Source organism: Mastacembelus armatus, chromosome 22, assembly GCF_900324485.2.
Source record: "Mastacembelus armatus chromosome 22, fMasArm1.2, whole genome shotgun sequence".
Lineage (NCBI taxonomy): Eukaryota > Metazoa > Chordata > Actinopteri > Synbranchiformes > Mastacembelidae > Mastacembelus > Mastacembelus armatus.
Genome location: NC_046654.1, coordinates 1,857,588 through 1,882,418, shown reverse-complemented (window position 1 = coordinate 1,882,418; position 24,831 = coordinate 1,857,588). Strand labels below are relative to the sequence as shown.

The window sequence follows — 24,831 nt, the reverse complement described above, 5'->3', positions numbered from 1 at the left end:
ATTAGTGTAACAGCCTGCTCATGGGGCTCTCAAAACGAGCTGTAAGGCAGCTGCAGTATATTCAGAACGCTGCTGCTCTAGTCCTGACTAGAACCAGGAAGTACAACCACATTACTCCTGTTCTCAGATCTCTGCACTGGCTTCCTGTCGCCCAGAGAATAGACTTTAAAACAGCACTGCTTGTGTATAAGTCTCTTCAAGACTCCGCACCACAGTACATCTCTGACATGTTGATGCCATATGAACCATCTCAGACTCTGAGAACATCAGGGACAGGCCTTCGTGCCCAGAGTCAGGACTAAACATGGAGAAGCAGCGTTTCAGTTTTATGCAGCTAACATCTGGAATAGTCTTCCTGATGATGTTGGACAAGCCTCATCTCTGGTAATGTTTAAGTCCAAGCTAAAAACTTTTCTTTTTAGTGTGGCATATGACAACTGAAAGTGTTTTATCTGCACTCAGTCTCCTTTAATTTCATTTCAAGTTCATTTTCCACTGTTCTCTGGTTCTTATTCAGATTTTTGCATATGTACCTTTAACTTTAACTTATTTCTGTAAAGCACTTTGAATTACGCTGTATAATTTGTGCTATATAAATAAACTGCTTTGCATTACAGTCACAACACACCTCCCAGTCACTAATACCACAGAACATTACATGTGTTTAATAGTTATAAAATTAATTGAATGAAGAGTTTCCCAGTTATATATGAAGTAAAATAAAACTCTTCGGTTTATTTTTCAGTTTTTAGCCCCATTGGAGTGAAACACTAATAAATACTGGAGCGATTTTCATGAAATTTTGACCAAATATTCAAAGTCCCCAAAGGATGAATCCTAATTCTGGTCGACTTTTTAATTTAATGCTAAGTTTCCCTTTGTCTAATGCCCACGCTGAATGTTTTTATGTTAGCCTGCTCAGCTGCAATTATGTTCTTACACTGTTTTGAGTGGTCAAATCCTACCTCATTCATCATCATGTCCAGAGCTTCTGTCATGTAGTGGATGAAGCTGTCGGGGGAGAACAAACTCTGTGGACAGATTGAGCAAAACATTTTATTAATCTAAATATTCAGTATTTTTCAGTTGCTAGTCATAATATGTCCCATACACTTTCCACTGACACTTGAATTGACTGAGAACAGCCTGTAGAGGAAAATCCTATAATTTTACACCCTAACAAGAATAAAACTGTGGGGAGTTGGGAGTTAATGGTCGTTGTACTACTGCTCAGGTGAGGACAGATGAGCCCTTTGTTGCACATGTAACCACACCCAGCAGTAAAACTGCGGTGTACTGACACACCCTGGAGTGTACCACTAATACTACTAGTATTATTATCAGGGAGCAAAGTGAGAAGTCTAGATACTAGAGATCAGAAAATTACGTGAAAATTAACCAAAATATATTGTTTAAAAATCCAGAAAAGACAAAATACACCAAACTGTCCTGACCTTGTTTTTGCAGTAATCACAGATGTCGTTCATGCCGATCAGCATCGTCACCACCTTCCAGTCCTCCTGGAAGTTCAGACCCTGAAAGAGAAACCTTGAGTCATTGTGCTGCTCAGAGCTGCACAAAGAAAATGAGCAGTTATTATCTGATAACAAAAGGCAGAATCCTGCGACTTACTGGATAAGACTTGAACGTCTCTATCATGTGTCTTATCTGCTCTGAGACGTTGCTACAGGAGAACACACAAACTGCTGAGTCACCAGTGAACACCAATAAAACTTCATATGGCAAATCATTTGCACACGTTTTGATTTGATGTTTGAAGGCACAGCCTGAAGCTGTGGGACTGTAATTATATTTAATGGACATTTTGCAAATCTCTTGTGAACTTCCAAATATGCACCCCCTGATTTGAAATATATACGAAAAAAAAAATCTCCTCCCAGCTCAATTTTGGTGTTTGGGAATTTGACATAACCGCAGGTGAGATTCACACAAGGATCACTAGACAAAGAGAAGACAATGTAAAACACAGAGGGGACTCGGTGTGTCGGCCTCCTACAGCGTGTTGTGGCCGGTGACGGCGAAGTTGAAGCCGGTCTCGTTGATGGTTGTAGGGTAACCGTGCAGCGTCCTCATCGGTGCTGGACCAAGCAGTTTGGGATTGAAGAGTTTAAAAATATCTAGAAACAGAGATCAGTGAACAGAAGAGCAGATCAGGCTCACGGACCCTGTGGTTTCAGCTCAAACAGCTGTGATATTTACCAACATGTGGGTTTTCAGATCTCTTTATTGGCATAAATCATTAAAATAAAACCAGGTGGATTTAGAAATAAATTGAATCTCAGACAAAGAATCACAGATTTTTGCATTTGAAGGAAAAATACTGATTTTTTCTAATAAATATTCTTTGTTTTGTTCATTAGCTTGTTAGCTTAGCATCACAAAGACAGGTGTGATGTTTTAGCTTTACATATTGAAATATAAGGCAAACACTTCACTGTATGTTTGTAGCTAAACTGAAATGGTTATAGTATCAATGAACTCACTTGCCAGTGTAATGACATTTTGAAAAGTCCCATAACCTCCGATGCTACGGCGAAAGAAGAAAAAGTGACATAGAGAACATAATGGTGACACAGATAACATAATGGTGACACTGATAACATAATGGTGACACAGATAACATTAGATAAGTTTAAAAAAAAGTTTCAGCAACCTGCACAGTGTCGTAAACGAGCTGTATATCACCTGAGTGAAAAAACACAAGCTCCTCTAAAACAGCAGATTTACCTCCAGGACACCTGTCGAAATTCAAAAGGTATCGAGGCGATCGTCGAGCCGTTGGCACCAATAGCTGTCTGCAGTAAAAACACGCACAATTCTTAATAAAGAGACTCATATTTCTGTCAATAACAACAATAACACTGTGTTTATTTTATGTGATCTGAACACTGTATTGGTTTCTCATAGCTTCCAATAAAACAGAGCCAGCTCTTGTGATTTTTCATGTCAGTACAAAGTATTAAACAACATTTACACCATCATTTCACTCACAGTCAAAGAGTCTCCCAGTGCAGCAATGACCTTCACATCCGCAGCTTTGACATATTCAACTAGAAGAGAAGAAAAAGAAGGAATGAATAAAAAAGACAACAAGCACAATATCTCTGCAACGGAAAGATGCTACACTTCGTCATGTTTACCTGAACGTCGGTGCAGATAATCTCAATCAAACAAGATTTTAAAAAGACATAACTCAAAAGGTTATTAGGATGTTTTTTCAGTACAGGTGTTCTGCTCTCACATAGAGGTCATTGACCTGGATGTTGGTGAACTGACACTGACCTGATGTAGGGATGCTGGTAGACGGACTCATATCAGGACAGTGAAACGGAGGATGCAGACGACGGTCCAGAAAATCTTCAAAATCATCCTGCAGAAAAAAACACATGTAAGACGACTGTTGTATTAACCTCAGTTCAATGAATAACTACATAATTAATAGTTTAAACAATTCATTAGCTGCATAACAGTTTTTAGCCACTGCTCTCTGATTACAGATAAACCACATGCAGATGTGACAGTGAAGCACCTGCTTTAAACGTTCTTCTCCACTCGATGCAAAGCCTGAGAAAAGAGAATAAAATGATTCACATTTTAGTTTCAGAGTCTGTAGAAAAGCTTGTGCTGTAAAATGAGACAGTAAATATGAGTTTCACAGAAAATACATACAGAACAAGAAAATCCAGAAAAGTGTTTTATCACCTACCGTCAACACGACATGTGGAGAATACACAGAATGCCAACAGCAGATAGTGGAGCATGTTACTTGCAGTGTGAAAAACACAGGAATAATACTAAAGAGCTTCTTCCATCTGGTTCACATCTTTATTATTTGTAATAAATACTGATAAACTTATCTTTGACCTTTGTAGTTTGTTCCAGGAAGAGTCATATACTCTAGATAATTGATTTCTAATTGTAAGCACTTCAAGATCAAATCAAAATATTGGCTGGATGGTTTAATTTAATGTCCTCCTATTTCCTTAGCACCATATATGTATAAGAGGTTTCTAATAAGGTGTGATGAGTTTGTATGAATACATATGATCATTCATGTATTTATCAGCAGACATAACTCCTCCTGTGGGCACCTATAGGTGGAGACTGCTGCACAAACAGCGCAGAAAAATTACAATGCAATGAAAGACCATCTGAATAATACAGGCATATACCTTCATAGGTGAATTTATAACTGTTACACAAAGCAAAATGTGGCTAAAGTTAAACTTAAAACAATAAAACCACAATTTTCTCTACTGAGAGGCCTCAACTATTCTCTAGTCCATAATTAAATAAACAGGCATCAGTGTGATCTTTTATTTTAAATGACATAGCAAAAGAAAATGACATGAGCCAACATACTGGGACCACACACCTACAGTATTTTGTCAACAGCAGCAAAGCAGCTTCACAACATGAACTGGATATCACATTAAAAGTCAATTAAAATATATACATTTTTTTCACTACACGTTTTAAGGATTTTTTTCACTAGTTAATCAAATCTTGGTAAACAATATGAAAAGTGTTTTTGACCGTATTTTTATGTTAACCATCCGGGGTCGTGACGTCATTACGGGGGTCACGCTGGGTGACCTCAGGTGTGTGTTTGTTCCTGCTGAAGGTAAACAAATGGACACGGCAGCGGTTTGCGGTAAAAACATGAACGATGTGACCGAACCGCGCGGATTAACGGGAGCAAAATGCCGGGCCAGAGGAGAAGATATAATGTTCGCTTCCCTCCTGTGAGTAGAAACTTGGTTCTGGTTCCTTAAAGCGGGTTAAGGTCCAATAAAAGCAGTTAGCTGCGCTTAGCGGAACGTGGGGCCGCTGCTGCATTCAGGGACTATCGGATAGTTGGGGCGTGAAACGTCTTCACCCCTGACAGGCTTGTAAATACAACTAAAATATAAGCAGGGAATTTAAATATGAGTCTTTATAATTATAAAAGTGGGACATTTATAATGAAGACAAGACCAAAGAGCATTAGTTAGAGTTATAGACAGTATTTGACTCTGTGCGTGCTTTAATGAAAGAAAAGTCCAGTTTAACCAAAAAAAATAAATGTTTTAATAATTTGGACATGCTTGTGATTAGATTATGTTTATCACTTATTGTTTATGTACTTTAGGGGCATCAGACTAAACAGTGACTGCAGATTCAGACACATCTTTATTTGTCCTGTGAACCCTAAGATCCCTTTTGTGTGAATGTAAATTTTTGCATGTGTTAATTTGCTAATTTTTCTGAAACACACACATATGGAGATCAAAACAGAAGTAGTTATTTAATGTGTTGTTATTACAGATCTTAGATTTTATTTAATGGTCGAGTTCATATTGAGTTTATTGTGTCAGTGTCATGTTTCCTGTTGTATTTCAGCTTTAGGGTCCATGACACTGCTTCAAAGATTAATGAGTAATGTCCTAAAAACAACTTCTTGTTATTTAGAATCATCTGAGGTCCAAAGACCAGGAGTGTATGAGGAGCACCTGAACGCAGCACTGAGGGTAACAGTTATGAAATGTTTTGTTTTTGCTCCCAGAATCGTATCAAGAAGATCATGCAGAAGGACACAGAGGTGGGCAGGATTGCAATGGCGGTTCCTGTGATCATCTGTATCCTTTAAAACCCTTAGAGGTTTGTTTTAGAGCAGCTAATTACGCCACATCCTGCTCAGCACTGCAGTTTCTAATTCATCTCCCATGCTTCTGTTTTGCAACAGGCCTCTCCCCTGCCTCTTCTCCTCAGGGACTCCTTAGCATGCTGGGAGTTGTAGTCCCTCTTGTCTTGATAAAATTTGAACTAATCCACCTGAACCTTTTAAACAAGTGGCATGCAATAACTCCTGAATATGACTGTAACATTTTTATGAAAGTTTTGTTTTTAGTGTTATATGTCCTGAAAAAATATTTTAGCGCTACATTTAACAGTTTTTATTCCTTCCAAAAACTCACAATCAGTGAATCAAAACATCCTTTTCATGACACCGACTATGTTTTAATTAAAGAACAGTGTTGTCAGGAGACTTTTAAATGTGTTGAGCTGTGAAATCCTGAACTGCTGAGTTTAGCGCGGGCGCTGGAGATGTTCCTGAAGTCGCTGTTGACTAAAACCTGTCTGATAACTAAGTCAAAGCCCAGCAACGTCATGTCTGTCGCTCACGTGTAAGTAGCTCAGTTATTTTGTGTAAACACTTTTTGCCTGATTAGTTTATACACAGTGACATCAAAAAGAATTTAAACCCCTTCACTGTCTGCTCATTTTATTATGTATTAGGTTGAATTTTTAATTGATCAAACTGGACAGGAAGTGTGTGTGAACTGATGCTGTTTGGAGTCTGGGCTTTGGATCAGTGTCAGAAACATGCCCAGTTACTGAGTTTGCTGGGAAGACTCACAGCTTTAGAAACAGTTTTATACCCTTCCCTGATCTGTCCCTCACCGCAGTTAAATCCCAGTGGTTTGCAAAGAGTCCTGGTGTTTGCATTTTACATCAGAAACTACATCTGTAGACCGACAGTGTTTTAGTGGGACATCCCCAAAATATTCGGTACAGTTAGGATGCAACTTACAGATAAACCAGAGGATTGTGTGTGATAAAAATGTATATCAGGAGTGTGAGGTGAATTTATTTATTATCGTATTGTTATTTAGGAAGCAGTGCATAGAGTCTGAGAAACTCTTCCACTTCCTGAAAGAACTGGTGGAGAGTGCCACGTCTACGGCAACCCAGAAGGACAAGCGAGCCCTGAACATGTGGCCGTTATACCGGTAAGGACCCGACTGAATGATTTATAAAACCACTAGATGTTTGTTGCTTGTCCTGCAATTTGGAGTTTGGTTAATTGAGACTGAAAAGGATCTTTGTCTTTTATCAGTCTGTGTATCTGTATGTTCGGTCTATAATGTCTGATTATCAGTTAATACAACAATATGTGAAAAGTCTAAATTAGTCAGAGCCCACACTGACATCTTCAGATTGCTTGTCTTAACTCAACACACAAAACCAAAAAACATTCATCAACTTCATATGTAATAAGAAGCAGAAAATCCTCCAGTTTGAGAAGCTGGAATCAGAGAATAGTTTCCATTTTCGATTGGAAAATGACAGAAGTGATGAATCATTTATCAGAATAATTAGTTAACATCCTGCTCATCAACTGTCTGATTTGTTTCACGCTGTCATTCCCAGAACTAAACGGCATGAAATTTCTACAGATGTGGGAGAAATGGCACCACGAAGGAGCCTCGACTCGCTCGACAACGACTCCAGCTCCAGCGTACGTATGCTGAGACTGAAAACCTTCACTGTAACTTCCATTTGTCCCCTGACATAACATATTTATGCCAATGCTGAAACACACTTACTTGTCCTTATCTTGAGGACCCATCATAAGAGCAGGGGAGATGTAAACAGTTGCTCACTGGAAGCTACAGTGACCCCATGAGTTCTGTAGTGTTCATTATACTGCAGAAAACAAACTTAGAGACAGAGAGTGGAGGCTCAGCTTTAGAGGTGGAGAGAAACATGTTTTGTTTCATGTGTATTAAAGTGGTTTATCTTTCGCGTAAACTGAGGTTTCATCTGCAGTTACCAACATTTTTAAAAACCTCAGTGACCACACTAAATATTGAAGGCAGAATATCATGCCTGTTTGTTTTCGTTGTTTTTCCGTCAGTGACTCACTTCCCCTCCCTCTTCCAGGAGTCGGAGCTCTACATCTGCTTCTGACAGAGTACAACCAGAGGAAACTGCTCTGAGCTCTCTGTGGTTTTTGTTTATGTCTACTTGATCATGACCTTGGTCAGAATAAAGTGATGTCATTACAACAGCTGACCTCAGTGTAGAAGTTGTGGACTACATTAGACCTTTGTTTTTTGTTGTTAGGCTCTTTTGCGTTTGGAGCACGTATGTTGTAGGAGGGTGAGGTGAGCTTGAATGCTCGGTATATTTGTGCATCAGAAAGTCCCAAACATTTTTGTTGATTAGGAAAATTGTGTTCAACTTTATTTATACAGTTTAACAGCTTTTGTTTTGTAGCTCAACTGAGAACATGATGTTATGCTGTGGTCAAATGTTACAGTTGAAGGACAGTGAGTCTCTATGCACAAATTCCTTTAGGAAATAATCCTTTTCAAACCACTTTAGATACTCAGCATTTTGTTTTAAAGGCAGACTACATTTGCATATGAAATGTGAAAATAAATAACATGTAAATAAATATGTTTGTTTCAGCTCCTCTGACAAATGTAATGTGAACTTAATGTTTTCACTTAAATAAAAACAGTTCAAGAGCATTCAGGGATTGTTTTATTCCAAGAAACTAATCTTTTTACAGTGACGAGGAGGAATTGATGCATAAATTGATGTATTTTCTTATGAATGCTTTCTTTTCCTACTGGAAATGTACATTTCTAAAGCCAAATATAGCAAAAAGTATGTTTGTTTGCTACGCTAGCCTCCTGCATAAAGACCTGAAACTCTTTATGTTCGCCACTGACACATTTGTATTGAGGTTTCTCCTGAAGGTCGGAGCTGATCCGATCACACGGACAGATACTGGGCTTGTAATGTGCGTGAATCAAGTCTGAATGAAAGAACTGCAAGTACTGCCCAGCTAAAAGTGACAGACTTCACGAGTCAAGTTTAAATCCAGTGGTCATTCGTCCGTTTAAAATGAAACATGCAGCCTGGCCAAAAGCATCTTCAATACAGTTACACTTTAAAAGAGTAAAGTAAAAAATAAACATTCATTTTCAAAGCAACATTTGTTTCAAATAAAAAGAAAAACAACATTTATTTAACTCTTGCAATAATTACATATTTATAGAAGTGGACGCCAATTTGTTTTCCATTGGTTCAATAGATTCGTCTTTACTTTTTTCGATCCATTTACCACCTTGAGTCCCAAAGGCACAGTCCATTCATACTCCTGTGAACAAATGACCCAAATACTGAAGGGGACAAATGCAGATTTAAATAAGTTTAGAAAAAAAACAAAAACAAACATTAAAACGCAGACAGGTGACACACTGGCCTCACCTATTCCACCTTGTGGTTTGTTAAATCTTGCTATGTTTTTACGGGAACAACTTGTGCCAGAGAGACCAAAGGACAAGAAGTTTAAGAATTCAGAAACAGAAAAGAAACACAGCACTACAACACACCGTCTTCAGAAGAGCCGTGCTCCATAGCCAAAAGTCTGTTTAATAGCTTCGAAGTAGTATCTCTTCCAGCCGTCTTTTGTCCGCTCCTCCTCGCTGTCCGGGACGCCTTGATACTCCACCTTCAGTTCTGTCTCGCTGCTCCGGTCCAAGAAGGTCATGGTGATTGTTGCGTAATGCTCTGTGGATGGAGGAACAATGGCAGATCAACGCCAATGTCTCAAACTGTGCAGGTAATATAAAGTACCTCCAACAGGAGAAAGGTAAATGTGTTTCTTTGTTTGTGTCAAATTGATTATCAAGTATATAAAGAGTCAACACAATTTTACCTCTAAAATAACATCAAGTGATGTGTTTAAACCGTGTGTTCTATCCAAACACAGTTCAATTATAAAATCTGGTATTTGAACAAAGACCAAAGAAAGAAAATAACATTTTCTGGCATTTTTGCCAGATAAAAGATGAAAAGGTGTGAAAATGATTTAATCATGTAGAGAGAACCAACATACCACAGGGCCAGTTGTTATACCTCCACTTCATAACTATTTTCTCATCAGGTACCTGGAGGGAAAAGAGTTGTCTTCAAAAGTCAGCACTAAACTGAATAAAGTGTAGGAAATAAAAATAACCTGAATCTACAGAGTTGATATTTACAAATTTAAATTTTACACATAATCTGAAGGTTTCAAGTGTCAAAGTTTGTCTCACCAGCTCTGTGAATTCACCAAAGACATTTCCTTCTAACAGACGAAACTTCCCGCCCCTCTCTCCATCCACTGTGGCTGGAGCATGTGTGAACGCCTGGACCATCTGCACATCAACACAAACAAACGAAATCCATTAACCCTGTTCTTTCAGCTGTGAGTGAATGAAGCAAATGCTCAGATGGTGATGATGAGCAGGGGGAGCTCACCTCCTGGTTGAGGAAGACCCTGTAGAGATCAGCCGGGCAGGTGAGGAACGTTTCTTTCATGCTGAATTTGCAGGTGGGGATCTTGACGCCGGTGTTGATTGGAGCGACCGTGCTCTTCGAGGAGGAAATCTGTTCGACAAGAACAAAGTGTGTGTTGTGAGGTAGGATCTGCGGCACCACCAAGAAAACGCTAACGTTGGATCGACACTGATCTTTCTGTTACATCCGATAATGGAAAATGCAGCTTCTTTGTGTCTACACAAACCTGAGTCACGTTCGTCTTGGCTTTGGACTGTGATGTGGACTGTGTCTTGGCCACGCCATTGGCTGTGGGCAGGATCATTCCTTGTGTGAACTCTGCATTAAAAAAAAAAGACAAGAACTTAAGTTTAAGATCAATTTTAACTTCCATATTCCTGAACTTATTGCAACATACCACTTTAAAGAAATGGTTTCATTATATTATAAATTTGTTAGAGACAACAACATTCAGTGACTTAGTTTTAATCTGACAATAAAGAACATTCTTGATTTTCATGTTACAATATGTCATGAGACATTAACATCTTCAAAATGAAGTGTATGAAATTCAATTTTTCACATGAACCTAATGTATATTCATTTCTGTTGGATTTTGTCTGGAGCCTAGTCTGCACTTCAGCTGAAATGAAGTCTGATACTCAGTATTTTTATTTAGTTTAATGTTGATTGAAAATATATTTATCACATTGAAATAACAGCTGTAGCAGCAGCAGCAGCAGCTTAATGCAAAACCAGATTTTTCTTAAGCCATTTATTCCAACCACAGAAAGACTAAACATGTAACTGGGTCTATCTGGTTTCCTTCACCTGATTTTAAGAACCCGACGTAGCTTCCCAGGGCTTCACGGACTTTGTCAACTCCTTTTGTTTTCATCAAGTTCATCAGTGGCGTATCAGGTTCGTCTTTGTTCAGCGAAACAGAAATCTGGTCAAAGATAACATGACAAGTATCACCACACAGTCCCTACACCTACAGTCAGAGTCACTATATCCATTCTTTGCTGAAACTTACATCAAGATCCTCCATGTCGTTTTCATCAGACAGGTTTGGAACTTCAATTGTTCCTTTATATTTGACTCCCGATTTGGATTTTCCTGGTAAAACAAAAGAAAATATGTGTGTCAGCAAAGATTCAACGCATCTTCAAGCATGTTTCTGTTCTTGAATACTGACACTGACAAAAATGCCAAGACATGTTTTTGATCAGTTCCTCTCCTGCACTCATTCACTTTAGTCAAGTGAATGCCCACCCCATCCAGAACTTAATAACCAGTAACCTCAGTCTTTTACTTACCGGTCCAAGTAGCTTTAAGGTTCCATTCATAAAAGAAAATAAGTTTCCCCTTGCGGTTGTTAATCGAGGCCTCTCCTTCCAACTTGCTGACTTCTGTCACCTCGCAATTCCCCTCTTCACTTTCCACGGTCAAGCCCTGGAGGAGGGATTTTAATTTGTCCGACGACCAGTTTGTTGCATCTCGTTCAGTCCTGAAAAGTCCCACAGAGGCCACAGTGATGAGAGAGCAGCTCCACACAGGTATTCAACAGCTTCTAACAGACATCAGTATAATATTGACCAATATTAAATATTAAAGATGGATCCAGAGTTTAGGGCTTAACAACAGAAATACCCTGGTAGCTGTTAATTCATTCTGCCTAAAAACAGCAGTTTCAAAACGCTTCATTCCAGGTCTCTCAGGGGGGGACTGATGCTGAGCGGTCTGTCCAGTAGGTCTGTGTTATGACAGTAACTAATAATACACTAGTGGTTATTGTCAAAACCATTCCCTTTATAATATCTCCTGTTTGTAGTTTATATTAATTTTCAATGTTATATAAGAATCGTTGACCTGAAATTTGCCTGAATCATCATGTTCAAGCAACCGTCAAGCATTCATGTTTCAGGTCAACTTTATTTATAGCACCACAAAGGGGCTTTGCAGTCCATCCAGCGCATGACACCCCGTCCTTACACCCCTGGTACAGATAAGGAAAAAAGAAGAACCTCATAAAGACCGACAGCTGATTGGTGTTTCATCTTCTCCTTGGTGGGGGGTCAAGGGCTGCAGCCAATCATAGCAGGGTAAGAGGCGGGGTTCAGTCTGGACAGGTCGCCAGACTTATCACATGGCTCACAAATAGGGACAAATTCACATTCACACTTACAGGGGCACCTAAATCGATCTAACCTGGATGTGTCTGGACTGTGGAAGGAAGCTGGAGTACCTGGAGAAAACACGGACTCCACACTGAAAGACCACGGGTCAACAGGGGGTTCGACATACCCTTCAGCTCCCGATATGTAACACACCTGAGATCTCCTCACTATAAACCAGAGCACCAAAATCTGGATCCATGTCCAACGAGTTATCACCTATATACTGTTAAAAGTCACGTTGTACCGGGGCTCCCTCACGTGTCTAAGACATGTGGGACAGGAGCTGAAAACTTACTAACAACAACACCGGGTTAGTTAGCATGTTCTTACACCGAAACACCACGTGTACTAAAACAAAAACCCTGATGATGTTAATCACAATCTCTGCACATGCACTCACGCTACGGCAGCTAGCTACAGGCGAAGCTAAAAGGGTTAGCTCGGCTAATTGTTTCAAATGTGACACTTTTCTTTAGTAACGTTAACACTCCTCATCTAACATTCACAGCTGCCTGATAACAATAACCGGTCTGGACGCAGGTAAAACACAAGATATAGCAGCTGCAGCTTGACGTTAATACAAAACCAACGAGTGATGTTAGCATTAGCGAGCTAGCTCAAAGACAAATGTCCTTCTATCACGACTCACCAGTGCCAGTTGTTGACATTAGTGGCGTCGGCTCTCTCCTCTACGATCCAGCGAGGGTCTCCTTCTCCCCACTTAGCCATTTATCCAGCCGAGCGATAATGAGAGCCAGAAAGTGTGACGCTGTGTGCGGAGAGCAGGGATGCTACCCGGTCAATGCTGCTTCTAGAAAACTCCGGGTAGCGGTGTTCCTGCGTTTATTCTCCGTGCGCAGAAATTGCTGGAAACGGAACTTTGTAGAACAAAGAAAAAAAGTTCCTCCTTCCGGAAGTGCGTTTGTGAAGAATAGTTCCGCATCGAGTAATGAACGCTCCTGAGGATGAAATAAACTTTGGGCAAATCTGTAAGGTCCAAAAATATCTGCCCTACAAATAATAAGATAAACATGAATGCTCAGGTAATATGTCTATTGCGAATTATAATTATAATTCTGAATTTCCCCTATGGGGGACGAATAAACTATCTATCTATCTATCTATCTATCTATCTATCTATCTATCTATCTATCTATCTATCTATCTATCTATCTATCCATCTAATCTAATCTAGTTTGTGCAAATCTTTCTCCCCTGGGAATTATCCATGCCATACCTAAATTAGTGGAAACACAGCACTAGTGTAGGAGTGAAATGTTTAATACATTTCCTGATGTGCAATACTTTTTTTCTCACTGCGTATTTACTATGTCTGTTATGTATTTTTAAATTATACTACCTACCTTTTTTAACTTACCCTTATATTTAAGTTTTTCTCTTTTTTTCATTTAATACCTGTTCAACGTTGTATACCTGTGTAATTTCACTTTACTGGTACAATTGACAATAAAGTCTATTTTGATTGATGTTTTGGGAAAGAAACAAAATGAAAATTGTGCTTTGCATTGTTATTTGAGATATCACTAAAGATGTAGGTATGGGCTGTCCCCATATTATCCCTTCATTCATTATTTAATTCAAAAGGATGAAGCATGTTTTACTTATCTACAGAAAAGGAACCTATTTTGATAATAAATAATAAAAAATCTATCTATCTATCTAATCTAAAAATTCCCAAAATGTTGTTGTCCAATTATTACTGGCTGTTTTCTTCATTTTATATTATTAGATAATGTTTGAGTTTTTACAGCTGAAATAAACTAATGAATGACTATTATGTCAGACAGTACACTTACTGTTGAACCATCCTGTTACCTGACATAGCAAGTACTGTATTTACAGTATATGAGACCAAAGAACGGGGTGGGCAGTGGTTAGAATTGTTACCTCACAGCAACAAGGTCCTGGATTTGAATCCATTTAAACCTGGGGCCTTTCTGTGTGGAGTTTGCATGTTCTCCCCATATCTGTGTTGGTTTTCTCCTCCCGCAGTCCAAAAACATGCAGCCTGGGGTTAGGTAAATTGATGAATTTATATTGCTCATAGGTGTGAATGTCAGTGTGATTGTTTGTCTGTCTATGTGTCACAGCTTTGTGATAGACTGGTGATCTGTCCAGGATGGAAACTGTCTCTTGCCCAGTGTCAGCTGGGATCAGCTCCAGCCCACAATGACCCTGAATAGGACTAAGTAAGGTATAGAGGATGGCTGGAGACCAGAAGTAATGAGGCAGTTTTGTAGCTGGATCTTATAGAAGATGAGGTTCTAATGCAAAAATGCTAACATAATTGGAAGCTATACCTATGCACACAAGGCTGGCATGTACAGAAAACTGTAGATTGGAGTCAGAAGACAGAAAAGAATATGCTCCAGTCAGCTGCAGGTTTGAACACAGAACCTTCTTGCTGTAAATTAACCACAGGTGTCTTGGTGTGGAAACCACTGCACCACTGCATTTGCCACAGATAGTCAATAATGACAGTAACAGTTAGTTAAACCTCTATAACAACATGACCTAAACATTTACATTGCTGGCAGAATACACATTCCTCCATTAACCAGGATTTCCATACTGGACAGTAAGCAGGAAAATGAAGGGACAGCTGTTTTATATTATGTCCAGTTTCAAACAGCCAGTCCCCTTTGTGCTGCAGTCCATGTCACTGCTATAACTCCACTGCCCACATAAAGAAAAACATATTACCATCTGTACTGTACTGACCGTGTTCACAGGTGCAAAGTCAGTGAGGGATCATGGCTGTGCTGCTGCATTAGTGCCTCCCACAGGTCAGGGTTTCTGGAAGGGAAAAAAAGAAAATGGCTCATGAAGGAGGAAACACGTCACATGATTCCTGGTATTCAAATTAAGTGAAATCCATTGACCAACACATCTTCTATGTTTGATTTCAAACATAATTACTGTCTTTTTCAGATCCCAGACCAGCTGTCTTTCGTCTTAACCCCTGTCAACCAAAAACTGTTAAAATCAGTAGGGTTCTGAAAGACCTAATCATTAATAGGAAGACAGTTTAAACTAATTACAAAGAGCAAAAACAAAAAACTTCAATGGCAGAGTAATAAGTCTCAGCAGCAATGATAATTACTTATAATTACACTAATCAGCTTCAGAGGTTGGTACGTGGCAGCCTCAGCAGCAGAAAAATATACTGGTAAAATGGCTAAAGGTGGACGCAACAGAAGACTGCGTTTAAATCAGGAAAATTCAATGCAGACACTTTAAACACAACTGTAAAGGAGAATACAGATGTATTAACATATGCCTCAACTTCTCATTTGAAGTACTTAATATACTGCGGGGTAGCTGATGTTAACTACCTTATATACTTCTCATTTGAAGTACATAATATACTGCGGGGTAGCTGATGTTAACTACCTTATATACTTCTCATTTGAAGTACTTTCCATACAGCTGGGTAGCTCACGTTAACTACCTTATATACTTCTAATTTGCAGTACTTTCCATACTGCTGGGTAGCTGACGTTAACTACCTTATATACTTCTAATTTGAAGTACTTTCCATACTGCTGGGTAGCTGACATTAACTACCTTATATACTTCTAATTTGAAGTACTTTCCATACTGCTGGGTAGCTGACATTAACTACCTTATATACTTCTAATTTGAAGTACTTTATATACCGCTGGGTAGCTCACGTTAACTACCTTATATACTTCTAATTTGAAGTACTTTCCATACTGCTGGGTAGCTGACATTAACTACCTTATATACTTCTAATTTGAAGTACTTTCCATACTACTAGGTATCTTGAGAATTTCCCATCAGGGATCAATAAAGTTTGATGATCAGACTGTATTTTGTTGGATCCATCTGATTCTGCTCAGATAAATGTAGAGCAGGAAAAGGTACAAGGTTTGGCTCTGACATGTAGTGAAGTCCAAGAAGAAGAGTACTACTTTAAAATTGTACTTAAGTACAGTATTAAGTGACCTCACATCAATATTACTACCTTTACTTAAGTAAAAATCAGCATATTTCTTCCACCACTGGTTTAATGAAAATGTTAAGGGACTGCTCCACCACTCGTTTCGCTTTGTGGTTTTTCTTCGATTAAACAAACATAAGTGGTGTAAAATGTAATAATACTATATCAAACCTCTCCTGGACTCTGGGTCCCGTTAGGCGTCAGCAGGAGAGCGGAGCAGGGGGAGCTCATTAGAGAGGAGTCCCAGCATATGGCCTGCTCCGTCGGCTCCCCTCCCCCTCCCTCAGTCCGCTCCGCAGCAGCAGCAGGACAGAGGTGGTTCAGTTTCTGAAGCCGTGGCATGAATGATCTCATCTGAACCTGATCTCCGCTTTCCCTGCCGTCGATCCTATGACCGAGACGGGAATAAAATAACACAAACACGAGGTGAGTACGGCTGCTCGGCCGCCCGGAGATAGTCGTTTTAACCCGGTGATCGTTTGCTGTTTTTAGGAACTTAACAGCCCGGCCGCGGCGAAAACTCTTGTTTTCGGCTGGGAAGGAGGAAGGACCGCGGAGGATGGGTGGTGGTGGGTGGGCGCTCCTGGCTACTTAGGGTGCTAGTATTCTCTTTTTTTGTGATCAGGAGGAAATCGCCAAAAGTGAGAGCAAAGCCGAGCGTTTGTATCTCCGTCGTTGTGACCTACATGCTCGGCCCAGTTAGCGGCAGCTGTAAGGAAGCGAGCCGGCTAGCTGTTAGCTACTGGCGCAAAATGGCCTCATTGTCGCGGCTGAAAAGACAAAGCATGCGGCAGTCACGGCCAGCAGCCCCGGGCCGCTCTCTACCCCGGCCCCGATGGCTCCGATTCGGCGCCGGACGGTGTTTAAACCGTTTTATTTATGGGGGAAAAATGTGCGGATTAAAAGTCACCGTGTTTTAGGTGAATGTATTGATTTAAGCACGGAGAGCTGTGAAAGCCTCGGTGTGCAGTGGGGGATGGGTCATGCTAGGAGCCATTGACGTAAAGCGAGGCTGCATTTTGTTTGGCTTCTGGCTCCTAGCATAGCTTTATGTTTCACACCGAACATCTGTGTGTTTTACTGTGTTACACTCGTATCTGACCCAAATACTCATTTTAACGCGGTGCCTCTGTTTTGCTCACTGATTTGCTGGTATCTGCTAAACAGGCGTTTCGAGCACCGTATATGTCAGCATTTTCTGGGTCTATCTTGTCAAAACACTGTCGCTAAATTTAACTCTTAACTGCTTCTTATGATAAGAGACAACAATACTGATGATTTCGACTGGGATGGAAATGATTTCCATAGCAACCGCTACAAATTTGCATCTATAGCAGACAAAATGTGTTAAAGCAGTACTAGTACTGCAAATACAGGTACATGAAATTGGTTTATTTTCCTGTTTTTTTGTGTGTGTGTGTGTGTGTGTTGAAGTGTGATGTGTTTTGTCATTGCAAAGTGTGTGTCCATCATTTTTGATTTTTGGAAAGTTGATGGGGATTGATTGATTGATTGATTGACTGCAAGTATTAATTATTTCCATTATCAGTTAATGTGTTGGTTGTTTTTTAGGTTAATCATCTTCTCATTGTCCAACAATAGTGAATTAAAGCCTATTGCAACATCTCAGAGACCAAGGTGACTTCCTCAAATGTCTTGTGACAGACCACGATGCAAAAATATAAATTTTACAATTATATAAAAAAAATAGAGACGTAATGAGACTAAAAGTAGAGAGCATATTTTTCAGTATCTTTGCTTGTTAGAAATTTTAATATTGGTAAAAGTATTAGCGTTTTTTTTGTTTTTTTTTAAATTGTTGGTTTGTATTATTTTCTGTGAATTGATCGACTGATTCTTAGTCATTGAAAAATATACTTATTAGCTTAATTAAAATATAACATACTTAGAATTGGACATCACTATTCTGATACTCCTACAGATTGTGAAAACCGAAGTACACAGCATTGTCTGTAAGATGTGATATTTGTCTGCTACAGGTGCCTGATTAAATGGTTGGTTTTTTTTAAAATAATAAAGTATATCCATTTGTAAAATTCTGGTATTTATGATTAGATAAGTTTCCACGTAGAACCTTTTGAGATTGAATCCCAAAATGCTGGACTATAGGGTGTTCAAAAACCAGATGTATGTCTGTACCTGTAATAGAAAAGAATGCTGTCATGTCCAAAACTGTTTTTTCTTGTGCAGTGTGCTTTCTCTCAGTTTGTAGGTCTTCCTGTTTGTATTTAATTTTCATTTTAAAGTTTTTACACATTGATGTTGTTTTTCCTTCAGGGAGATAGTGCCTCTCTAGTGTCTCTTGTTTGACAGGGGCCAGCACAAATGCACTATACAAGAAGACAAACCATGTCCATAATTGTTTTCTCACCCTTTGTATTTTAGATCTCCGGGCACCTTCATAAATGACTTTTTTCCTATTCTGTCCACTGTCAGGAAATGTTATTCTATGCAAGCGAGGACTCAAAACACCTCCAGGCTCCCAAACCTTTCAGTGTACATTAGACCCACACTGGTATGGACTGTAACTTTCTAACACATGGTGCTGATTTAGTTCACTTATCTGATCAATCAGCTGAAGAAAGTAGCTGTAATTTCATCTTTGTTTCATGTTTTATGTGTGAAAACAAGCACAGTAACTCCCTCTATTGATGGTAGAAGTGAGTTTACAGTCAGTTCCTATTTAATTAGAAATCACAAATTTCATATTTGTTTATATGTTGATTGAATAATAAATGTGGTGTTTTGTCATCCCATTTGTAGGCTATAAAACTCTGTGTTTATTGTAAAATGGTATATAATTTGCAGATATAGATTATAGGGCCTCAGAGTTGTTTGGCATCGTACGATGGATTTTTAACGAAAAACAAATTCAGATTTGTTGGTGCGAAGATGAACTGTGACAATAACAGCAGTGTTCACTGGGCAGTTTTTCTAAAATTGTTAACTCTTTGTTGTTTGATTTCTGCTATGTAAACCCAACATGTGTAAATATTTTCATTGTACTGTTGGTTTTACTCTTTGTGATTATGTTTTTTTAAAAAAAAAAGTGTCACAAATAGAAATTTGAAGCCAGTGGAATCATTCACCCAAATGCCCTGCCCACAGGTTTTACACAGTGGAGACACGGTCGGACACTGCATACTGTTTTTCTGTCATGGAAAATGAAATGCCGCAGGCTGCTCTTCAGAGCTCAGTCTCCTGTTTTCTTGCATCCCATTTTTTGGGAGTCAGAGGGCCTTTACTGTTGGCAGGAGTGTTGTTTTGTTCCTGTAAGACATCTGTGTGTTCGAAGTGGTGTGTAATAAGGAAGTTGACTCTACTTTTCTTCCCCTCCTCAGTGAAGAGAAAGCGAAAATCTTGTTCTACTAGTTGTTTTTTTTTTTTTTTTTTTTTTTTTTTTTAAACCGTGTTGTGTGTAGACCTGGAAACCTGATATCCCTTGTAAATATTAGCGGTTCATGGTAGTATATTGTATTGTGAATACTGCAAATGCTATTACTGTTTATATTCTTATCACTTTCACTTCTTAAAAGCACCTTATTGATTAGGATACCTTTCTGATTTTCTTGATCACAGGTGGCTGTGGGAAAGAATATAAGCGCACTGATCATGTAACTTGAGTGCTGTTTTTGTTTTCTGACGAAGGTCTTTCTAGTCTCTGCTTACTTTGATGTAGCGTCCGCATTTAGTTGGTAACCATGCTATTTTCGGTGGCTCCGTGGTCTGTTAAAAGTGTGGTTGTTCCGCCCAGCAGGAGTCTTGCCTCAGACTGGCCTAAAATGGGCAGAAATGGTGCTGAACAAAAGCTGCTTGTCGCTCGTACAAAAGTACTTGAAGCGTTGCAGCCGGGACCAAGCTGCATTGCTATTGCCTGTGCCTCTCAACAGGAAAGGTATAGCAAACTTTAAGAAAAAAACAACTACAACAATTTACTGTTTACTGTAGTTCACAAAGAGTTTAAACTTGTAGAGTTTATTTATAAAGTCACAGCTGCTGTTCAGCAGCTTGTAGCCTAGCTCCCTCATGTCTATACACAAATCTTACACCACATAGCCTCATTACATCACACATTTACATCATTACATTACACTAATATTTTTCACTATAATCTTAGCTAGCGAAATTCAGAACAGTAGGCTTTTTGTGTTTGTCAGTGTGGTAAATATGTTGATGCTCAGATAGGTTTTGCTGTTGGGTGTCTGACTGTGTCTTTGTCTCCTCACCATCACCACAGAGACACAACATGTTCCCGAAGGGCACCAAGCGTAAGTTCTCAGACTCCGGGGAGGAGCCGGTCTCCGGCGGTGACCAGGCAGCTTCGCCTGTGGCAGCTCAGACGCTGTCATCCTCTTATAGCCTGCAGCGGCAGTCACTACTTGACATGTCGCTGATCAAGCTGCAGCTCTGCCACATGCTGGTGGAGCCCAACCTGTGCCGCTCAGTGCTCATTGCTAACACAGTGCGGCAGATCCAGGAGGAGATGACCCAGGACGGCACCTGGCAGATAATGACCCAGGCACTGGCGGCCGCTCAGTGTCCCGGTGACCGGCTAGTGGCCACTGAGGTGCTGTGCCGGCAAACAGATGCAGCATCTCAGGCTGGGCAGAGTCCAAAACCCTTCTCAGTCGTTGGTCTGGAGGAAGGCTACCACTCTGAGGAGGTGGTGATGGAGGGGGATGTAGGGACAGAGGTCACCATGTCCACTTTGTCACCCGTCTCCCCCCAGCTGTCCTCTTCTTACCTAGCAGGTCCATTTGGCATGGGGCCCTGCTGGGAGGATGAAGAGGAAGAGGGTGAGTGTGAAGAGGATGAAGAGGAGGACAGCGAGGAATGTGTGTCAGAGGGAGAGGACGGAGACCGGGATCACCTGAGTGCAGACTCCAGAACAGGGGAGCAGGTTTTTGGGACTTTTGAGATCAAGCACCCGGCGCCGCCCCCTGACCCTGCACTCGAAGAATTGTTTTCAGATGTGGACCCGTCCTACTACGACCTGGATACAGTGCTGACAGGCATGCAGAGTGCCCCAAAGATGGGGCCATATGATCTCCTGGAGAGCCTTTCCACTCACGGGCCAACGGCCTTAAGTTCCAGCTCGAGCTGCAGGTCAGACCTGAACGAACTGGACCACATCATGGAGATCATAGTGGGATCCTGAAACATAGAACATTCCTCTGGCCTGTACTGATCCCACAGACTCTTTCCAGACTATGCACAGTTTATGTGCATGTCCTGTATGTGGTATTGTTACACAAAAAGATTGTTGGTTTTGGGACAAGGTGGGAAATTAACAGCAAGCCAAGCAGATTTTGAGATTGTCTGTTAGAGATGTTCATCTGCACTAACAGACACTTAGGCAGCTGCTGTTGGGACCTTCATTCTTTATTCAAAAACATAATTGGCATTTAAAGTAGTGAGGGAGAAATCAATATATATTTAGATTCACAAGCGACCTTGGCTTGTGGGTTAGTTTCCTGTTTTGCTGATAAAACCCAGAACTCGACAATATCTGTGAGAAGGCAAAGATAATTACCTATACCATGACGCATTCTTATTTACGTACTTTCCATGTTTACGTCTGTCATACATTCTGTCATACTAGCTCCCTCTGATCGTATTCTGCTATTTTGTCCATTTCTATTTATTGTTACATGGACTGAGGAACAATTCTTCACACTACATGCATCAGAAACCAGAACAAATTGTAAATCCAAATCTATGAATCAATGCATATTTTCCTAAAGATTTGAGCAATTATGAATGGAATATATGTATATGTACGTATGTGTATATAGAAATATATTTTTTGCATTATACAGCTGGGGGATTTTGCAAGTATCATTTGATATTATTATTATTATTATTTTCCCTCCCAAGCAGTTTTTAAGATTTTAATGTAGCCAGACTCGAGACAGTGTCTTCCCATGGTTTGGTATAACAGGTCGACTATAACAGGTGTTAGAACTGACATCTTCACACTTTTCTAGGCGCTGTTCTTTCATCTTCTCTAAAGCTTTACACTGGGCAGGGAAATTCCCGCAGCCACCAACCAAACACTGAGTGTGGTTTGTGAGCTCTGCTATGTTTACAGTATCCAGTGGATAAATGTAAGTAAATTTCCTGCCCTGCTTCACCGATCTAATAACAATAATGATAGCAGCTTTTTCCTGACGCATTTGGAGAAACCCCGGGATGATAACTGCATCAAGAAGCCATATTTCTTTCTCTCATTTGTTAGAACTGCAAATGAAGAATTCTGTGTGTAAACCCACCTAATTTATTATTGTTTTATTTATTGTATTTATTATATCTAGGTACAGACATGCCATACTTATCAAATCAACCATGGGGCCTGATGATACAATATTTGTCCAAATTTTGCCCTCTTTTTTGAATGCAGTACCTATTTATTCTTCACACTTTTATTAGTAATAATAATAACCGGGTTACTATTCAAATCACTATGCAGCTCTGTCATACATGTTTCAAAATGATTGTATATGACTCAAATGTCCTTTAATTCCTTTATGCAAACAGTTGCCTTTCTCCTAAAGATGTGGAAAATCAAATGCATTTTTCAAAATTATTACTTATGATGAAGAGATTAACTCAGGCAAACAAAATGTATTGACTAAAAATACAGTATTACGACACGCTTATTACCTTACCACAACACTCCTGAAGGATGTCACTCTGGCCTGAATGGGAGCTAGAACTTCAAAGACTAATTACCGTTGTAAAATGTATGCATTTTTTTATATTAATAAAAAACATTGTAGCATCTTTGTAAATATTTTTTATAATAAAAGGTGCAACTATTGATTGTGTGGTGTGGGTTGAGTCAGTTATTTTAGAAAAGTTTCCTTTTCCACAAGGAATTTTACGTTTTTGTGTTTTACTGATTTTTATCATGGACCAGTATTGACCTTTAGATCTGCCTGAGTTCCTCTTGGGCCTCCTGTTAAGTTCAAAGTCACATGACATCTTGACACAACCCGTGGAATTTGGCACCGCAAAACTGAATTATAAACTAGAACATTGTAAAATAAGGTTTTACATAACAGGGAAACACTGAAGTACCTTAAAATTGTGCTTAAGTACAATATTAGGATAAAGGTACTTCTACTACTGAGTCTAATAGTGCTGTATCTTACATTCAATGATAAACAGTATTTCTTTTTGTCAAGAATACCCATGAACAGACCAACACAGTTCACATACTTCACAGCCTACCCAGCAAGTCTGAGGTAGGCTACTTAAGAAAAATCCTCAAAAACAATAAGGGGACAAACATACTGTACTTCACTGAGCCCCTTTTTAGCCCCCTTATTTATTGCAAATGAATAAATTTGTGGCACAGAGTACAAATACTAGTTCACAGACAGAAACTGTTCAGAAGTGACTTTGGGCTTTGGCTAGGCCTCTCCAGTCACATCTAGTCCCTTAGAAATGGTTTTATGCCCTTGACCTGGTCTATGGCTCACTACAGTTTTAACATTGAGGTACAGAGTGTTTTGGTTTTTGTCCTAAAGGTGTAAACTGTTGAGACTATATAAACTATGTCCAGTCAATTCTGTTTGCCACAGGAAGACTCCAGTGAGGTTTCAGACACAACACAAGGTTTGGGTTTCTCATTCTTAGTAATTTTGCAGACTTGATGAGTAAATAGTGAGTGAATACTTCCTGAAAGTAAGTAAGTAAGTTTTCCCAAAATGCTAGTTTCATGTGACCTGGCTGCAGTGGGACCTTTGTCCTCACATGGTCTCACATGATGATGTTGGACTGTGAGATTCTGCATTAGATACACAGTGACAACGTATTTAACAGAACAGGACTATTGTCTGTTAGCATAGAGCTAATCTGCTCAGAGGAGAGCCCATTTTATATCGTCTACTAATAATGAATATGCTACTGTTTAGCTGACTTTAGAGCGACTGCATATTCTTAAACATGCAGGAGCTGAAAAAGATTCTCATAAAGTCATGTCTGAAACTGTCAAAAGGTAGCTCTTCCTAAAATTCTTGCTTACTCTGCATGTTGGCCTCCCTCCTAGTCTCAGTTAGCCTATAGTTAAAGATTAATGGGCTCTCAGTGACTCAGCACAAAGGCAGCCTGAGGAAAAATCGAGTCATCAGCGAAAGAAACTACAGCGTCTGAAAAGCTGCAACAGAGAAAACACAATAAACGTTATGCAGAATATCTGTGCAGTGTTTCTGAGGTGCACTAAATTAACAGAGTTTAAGGCATGTGTTGTTTAGAGGCCTTGTTCCTTCACGTCTGGTGTGCCTGGGACTGATTAGACTGGCCTTCAATATTAAATATTAAATACTGTACATGTGAAGTCTGCTGTCCCGAGGACTACAACACCTTTAAAAACGTGAGTAAGTTCAAGGTTAATAAGTACTAACACCCTTTAGGCCACACATGCTGCCTTCAGGTGCCTCTCAGAAACGTGAGTTCTGGAGTGAAGACAATTTCTCACAATTTCAAGTAGAAATGTTAGTGGAAATAAAAACAAATGGGACC

General features: G+C 39.6%; 3 protein-coding genes across 12 annotated transcripts in view; 2 read left to right on the top strand and 1 right to left on the bottom strand.

Annotated features, from left to right (window-relative positions):
- ahsa1b (AHA1, activator of heat shock protein ATPase homolog 1b) overlaps positions 1 to 24,831 on the bottom strand; it is a 70,571-nt gene that overhangs the window by 3,253 nt on the left and 42,487 nt on the right. For 2 of the 4 annotated variants that reach the window (XM_026295019.1, XM_026294953.1), the window contains exons 6-15: positions 15,042 to 15,116; positions 3,551 to 3,585; positions 3,304 to 3,391; positions 3,013 to 3,071; positions 2,749 to 2,816; positions 2,505 to 2,548; positions 2,018 to 2,138; positions 1,633 to 1,684; positions 1,455 to 1,535; positions 966 to 1,031 (exon numbers count right to left, since the gene is read on the bottom strand). In XM_026295019.1, coding sequence (XP_026150804.1) covers positions 966 to 1,031; positions 1,455 to 1,535; positions 1,633 to 1,684; positions 2,018 to 2,138; positions 2,505 to 2,548; positions 2,749 to 2,816; positions 3,013 to 3,071; positions 3,304 to 3,334 — 522 coding nt within the window. In that variant the 5' untranslated portion in view covers positions 3,335 to 3,391; positions 3,551 to 3,585; positions 15,042 to 15,116. Of the gene's footprint in view, positions 1 to 965; positions 1,032 to 1,454; positions 1,536 to 1,632; positions 1,685 to 2,017; positions 2,139 to 2,504; positions 2,549 to 2,748; positions 2,817 to 3,012; positions 3,072 to 3,303; positions 3,392 to 3,550; positions 3,586 to 8,319; positions 9,370 to 9,697; positions 9,750 to 9,896; positions 9,999 to 10,101; positions 10,231 to 10,366; positions 10,459 to 10,950; positions 11,069 to 11,155; positions 11,239 to 11,438; positions 11,630 to 12,948; positions 13,259 to 15,041; positions 15,117 to 16,455; positions 16,595 to 24,831 lie in introns of those variants that run through there. The other 2 variants (XM_026295092.1, XM_026295184.2) reach the window with 2 other exon arrangements.
- On the top strand, positions 4,249 to 8,231 carry LOC113123536 (dr1-associated corepressor). 5 transcript variants are annotated; one of them, XM_026295984.2, is made up of 6 exons: positions 4,249 to 4,766; positions 5,567 to 5,639; positions 6,095 to 6,188; positions 6,678 to 6,794; positions 7,242 to 7,303; positions 7,729 to 8,231. In XM_026295984.2, exons 1-6 carry the CDS (start codon positions 4,725 to 4,727, stop codon positions 7,782 to 7,784), a joined length of 444 nt encoding a protein of 147 aa, XP_026151769.1. In that variant the 5' UTR covers positions 4,249 to 4,724; the 3' UTR covers positions 7,785 to 8,231. The 5 variants fall into 5 exon arrangements, with proteins under 5 accessions (XP_026151769.1, XP_026151851.1, XP_026151690.1 ...); XM_026296066.2 differs by having other exon boundaries at positions 7,216 to 7,303; XM_026295905.2 differs by lacking the exon at positions 7,729 to 8,231 and having other exon boundaries at positions 5,473 to 5,639; positions 7,216 to 7,444.
- Positions 16,573 to 23,127, top strand: cdca4 (cell division cycle associated 4). Of its 3 annotated transcripts, XM_026295487.2 has the most exons (3): positions 16,591 to 16,710; positions 20,063 to 20,200; positions 20,543 to 23,127. In XM_026295487.2, the coding sequence occupies exon 3, from the start codon at positions 20,552 to 20,554 to the stop codon at positions 21,461 to 21,463; it is 912 nt and encodes a 303-aa protein (XP_026151272.1). In that variant the 5' UTR covers positions 16,591 to 16,710; positions 20,063 to 20,200; positions 20,543 to 20,551; the 3' UTR covers positions 21,464 to 23,127. The 3 variants fall into 3 exon arrangements, with proteins under 3 accessions (XP_026151098.1, XP_026151272.1, XP_026151187.1); XM_026295313.1 differs by lacking the exon at positions 20,063 to 20,200 and having other exon boundaries at positions 16,573 to 16,710; XM_026295402.2 differs by lacking the exon at positions 16,591 to 16,710 and having other exon boundaries at positions 17,008 to 20,200.

Excerpts from the sequence above, each read along its gene's own strand:
- cdca4 (XM_026295313.1), top strand. The coding sequence starts at position 20,552 with ATGTTCCCGAAGGGCACCAAGCGTAAGTTCTCAGACTCCGGGGAGGAG.
- LOC113123536 (XM_026295746.2), top strand. The coding sequence starts at position 4,725 with ATGCCGGGCCAGAGGAGAAGATATAATGTTCGCTTCCCTCCT. Across the intron at positions 4,767-5,566 it reads ATAATGTTCGCTTCCCTCCT|AATCGTATCAAGAAGATCAT; the intron begins GTGAGTAGAAAC and ends TTTTGCTCCCAG. Across the intron at positions 6,189-6,677 it reads GTCATGTCTGTCGCTCACGT|GAAGCAGTGCATAGAGTCTG; the intron begins GTAAGTAGCTCA and ends ATTGTTATTTAG.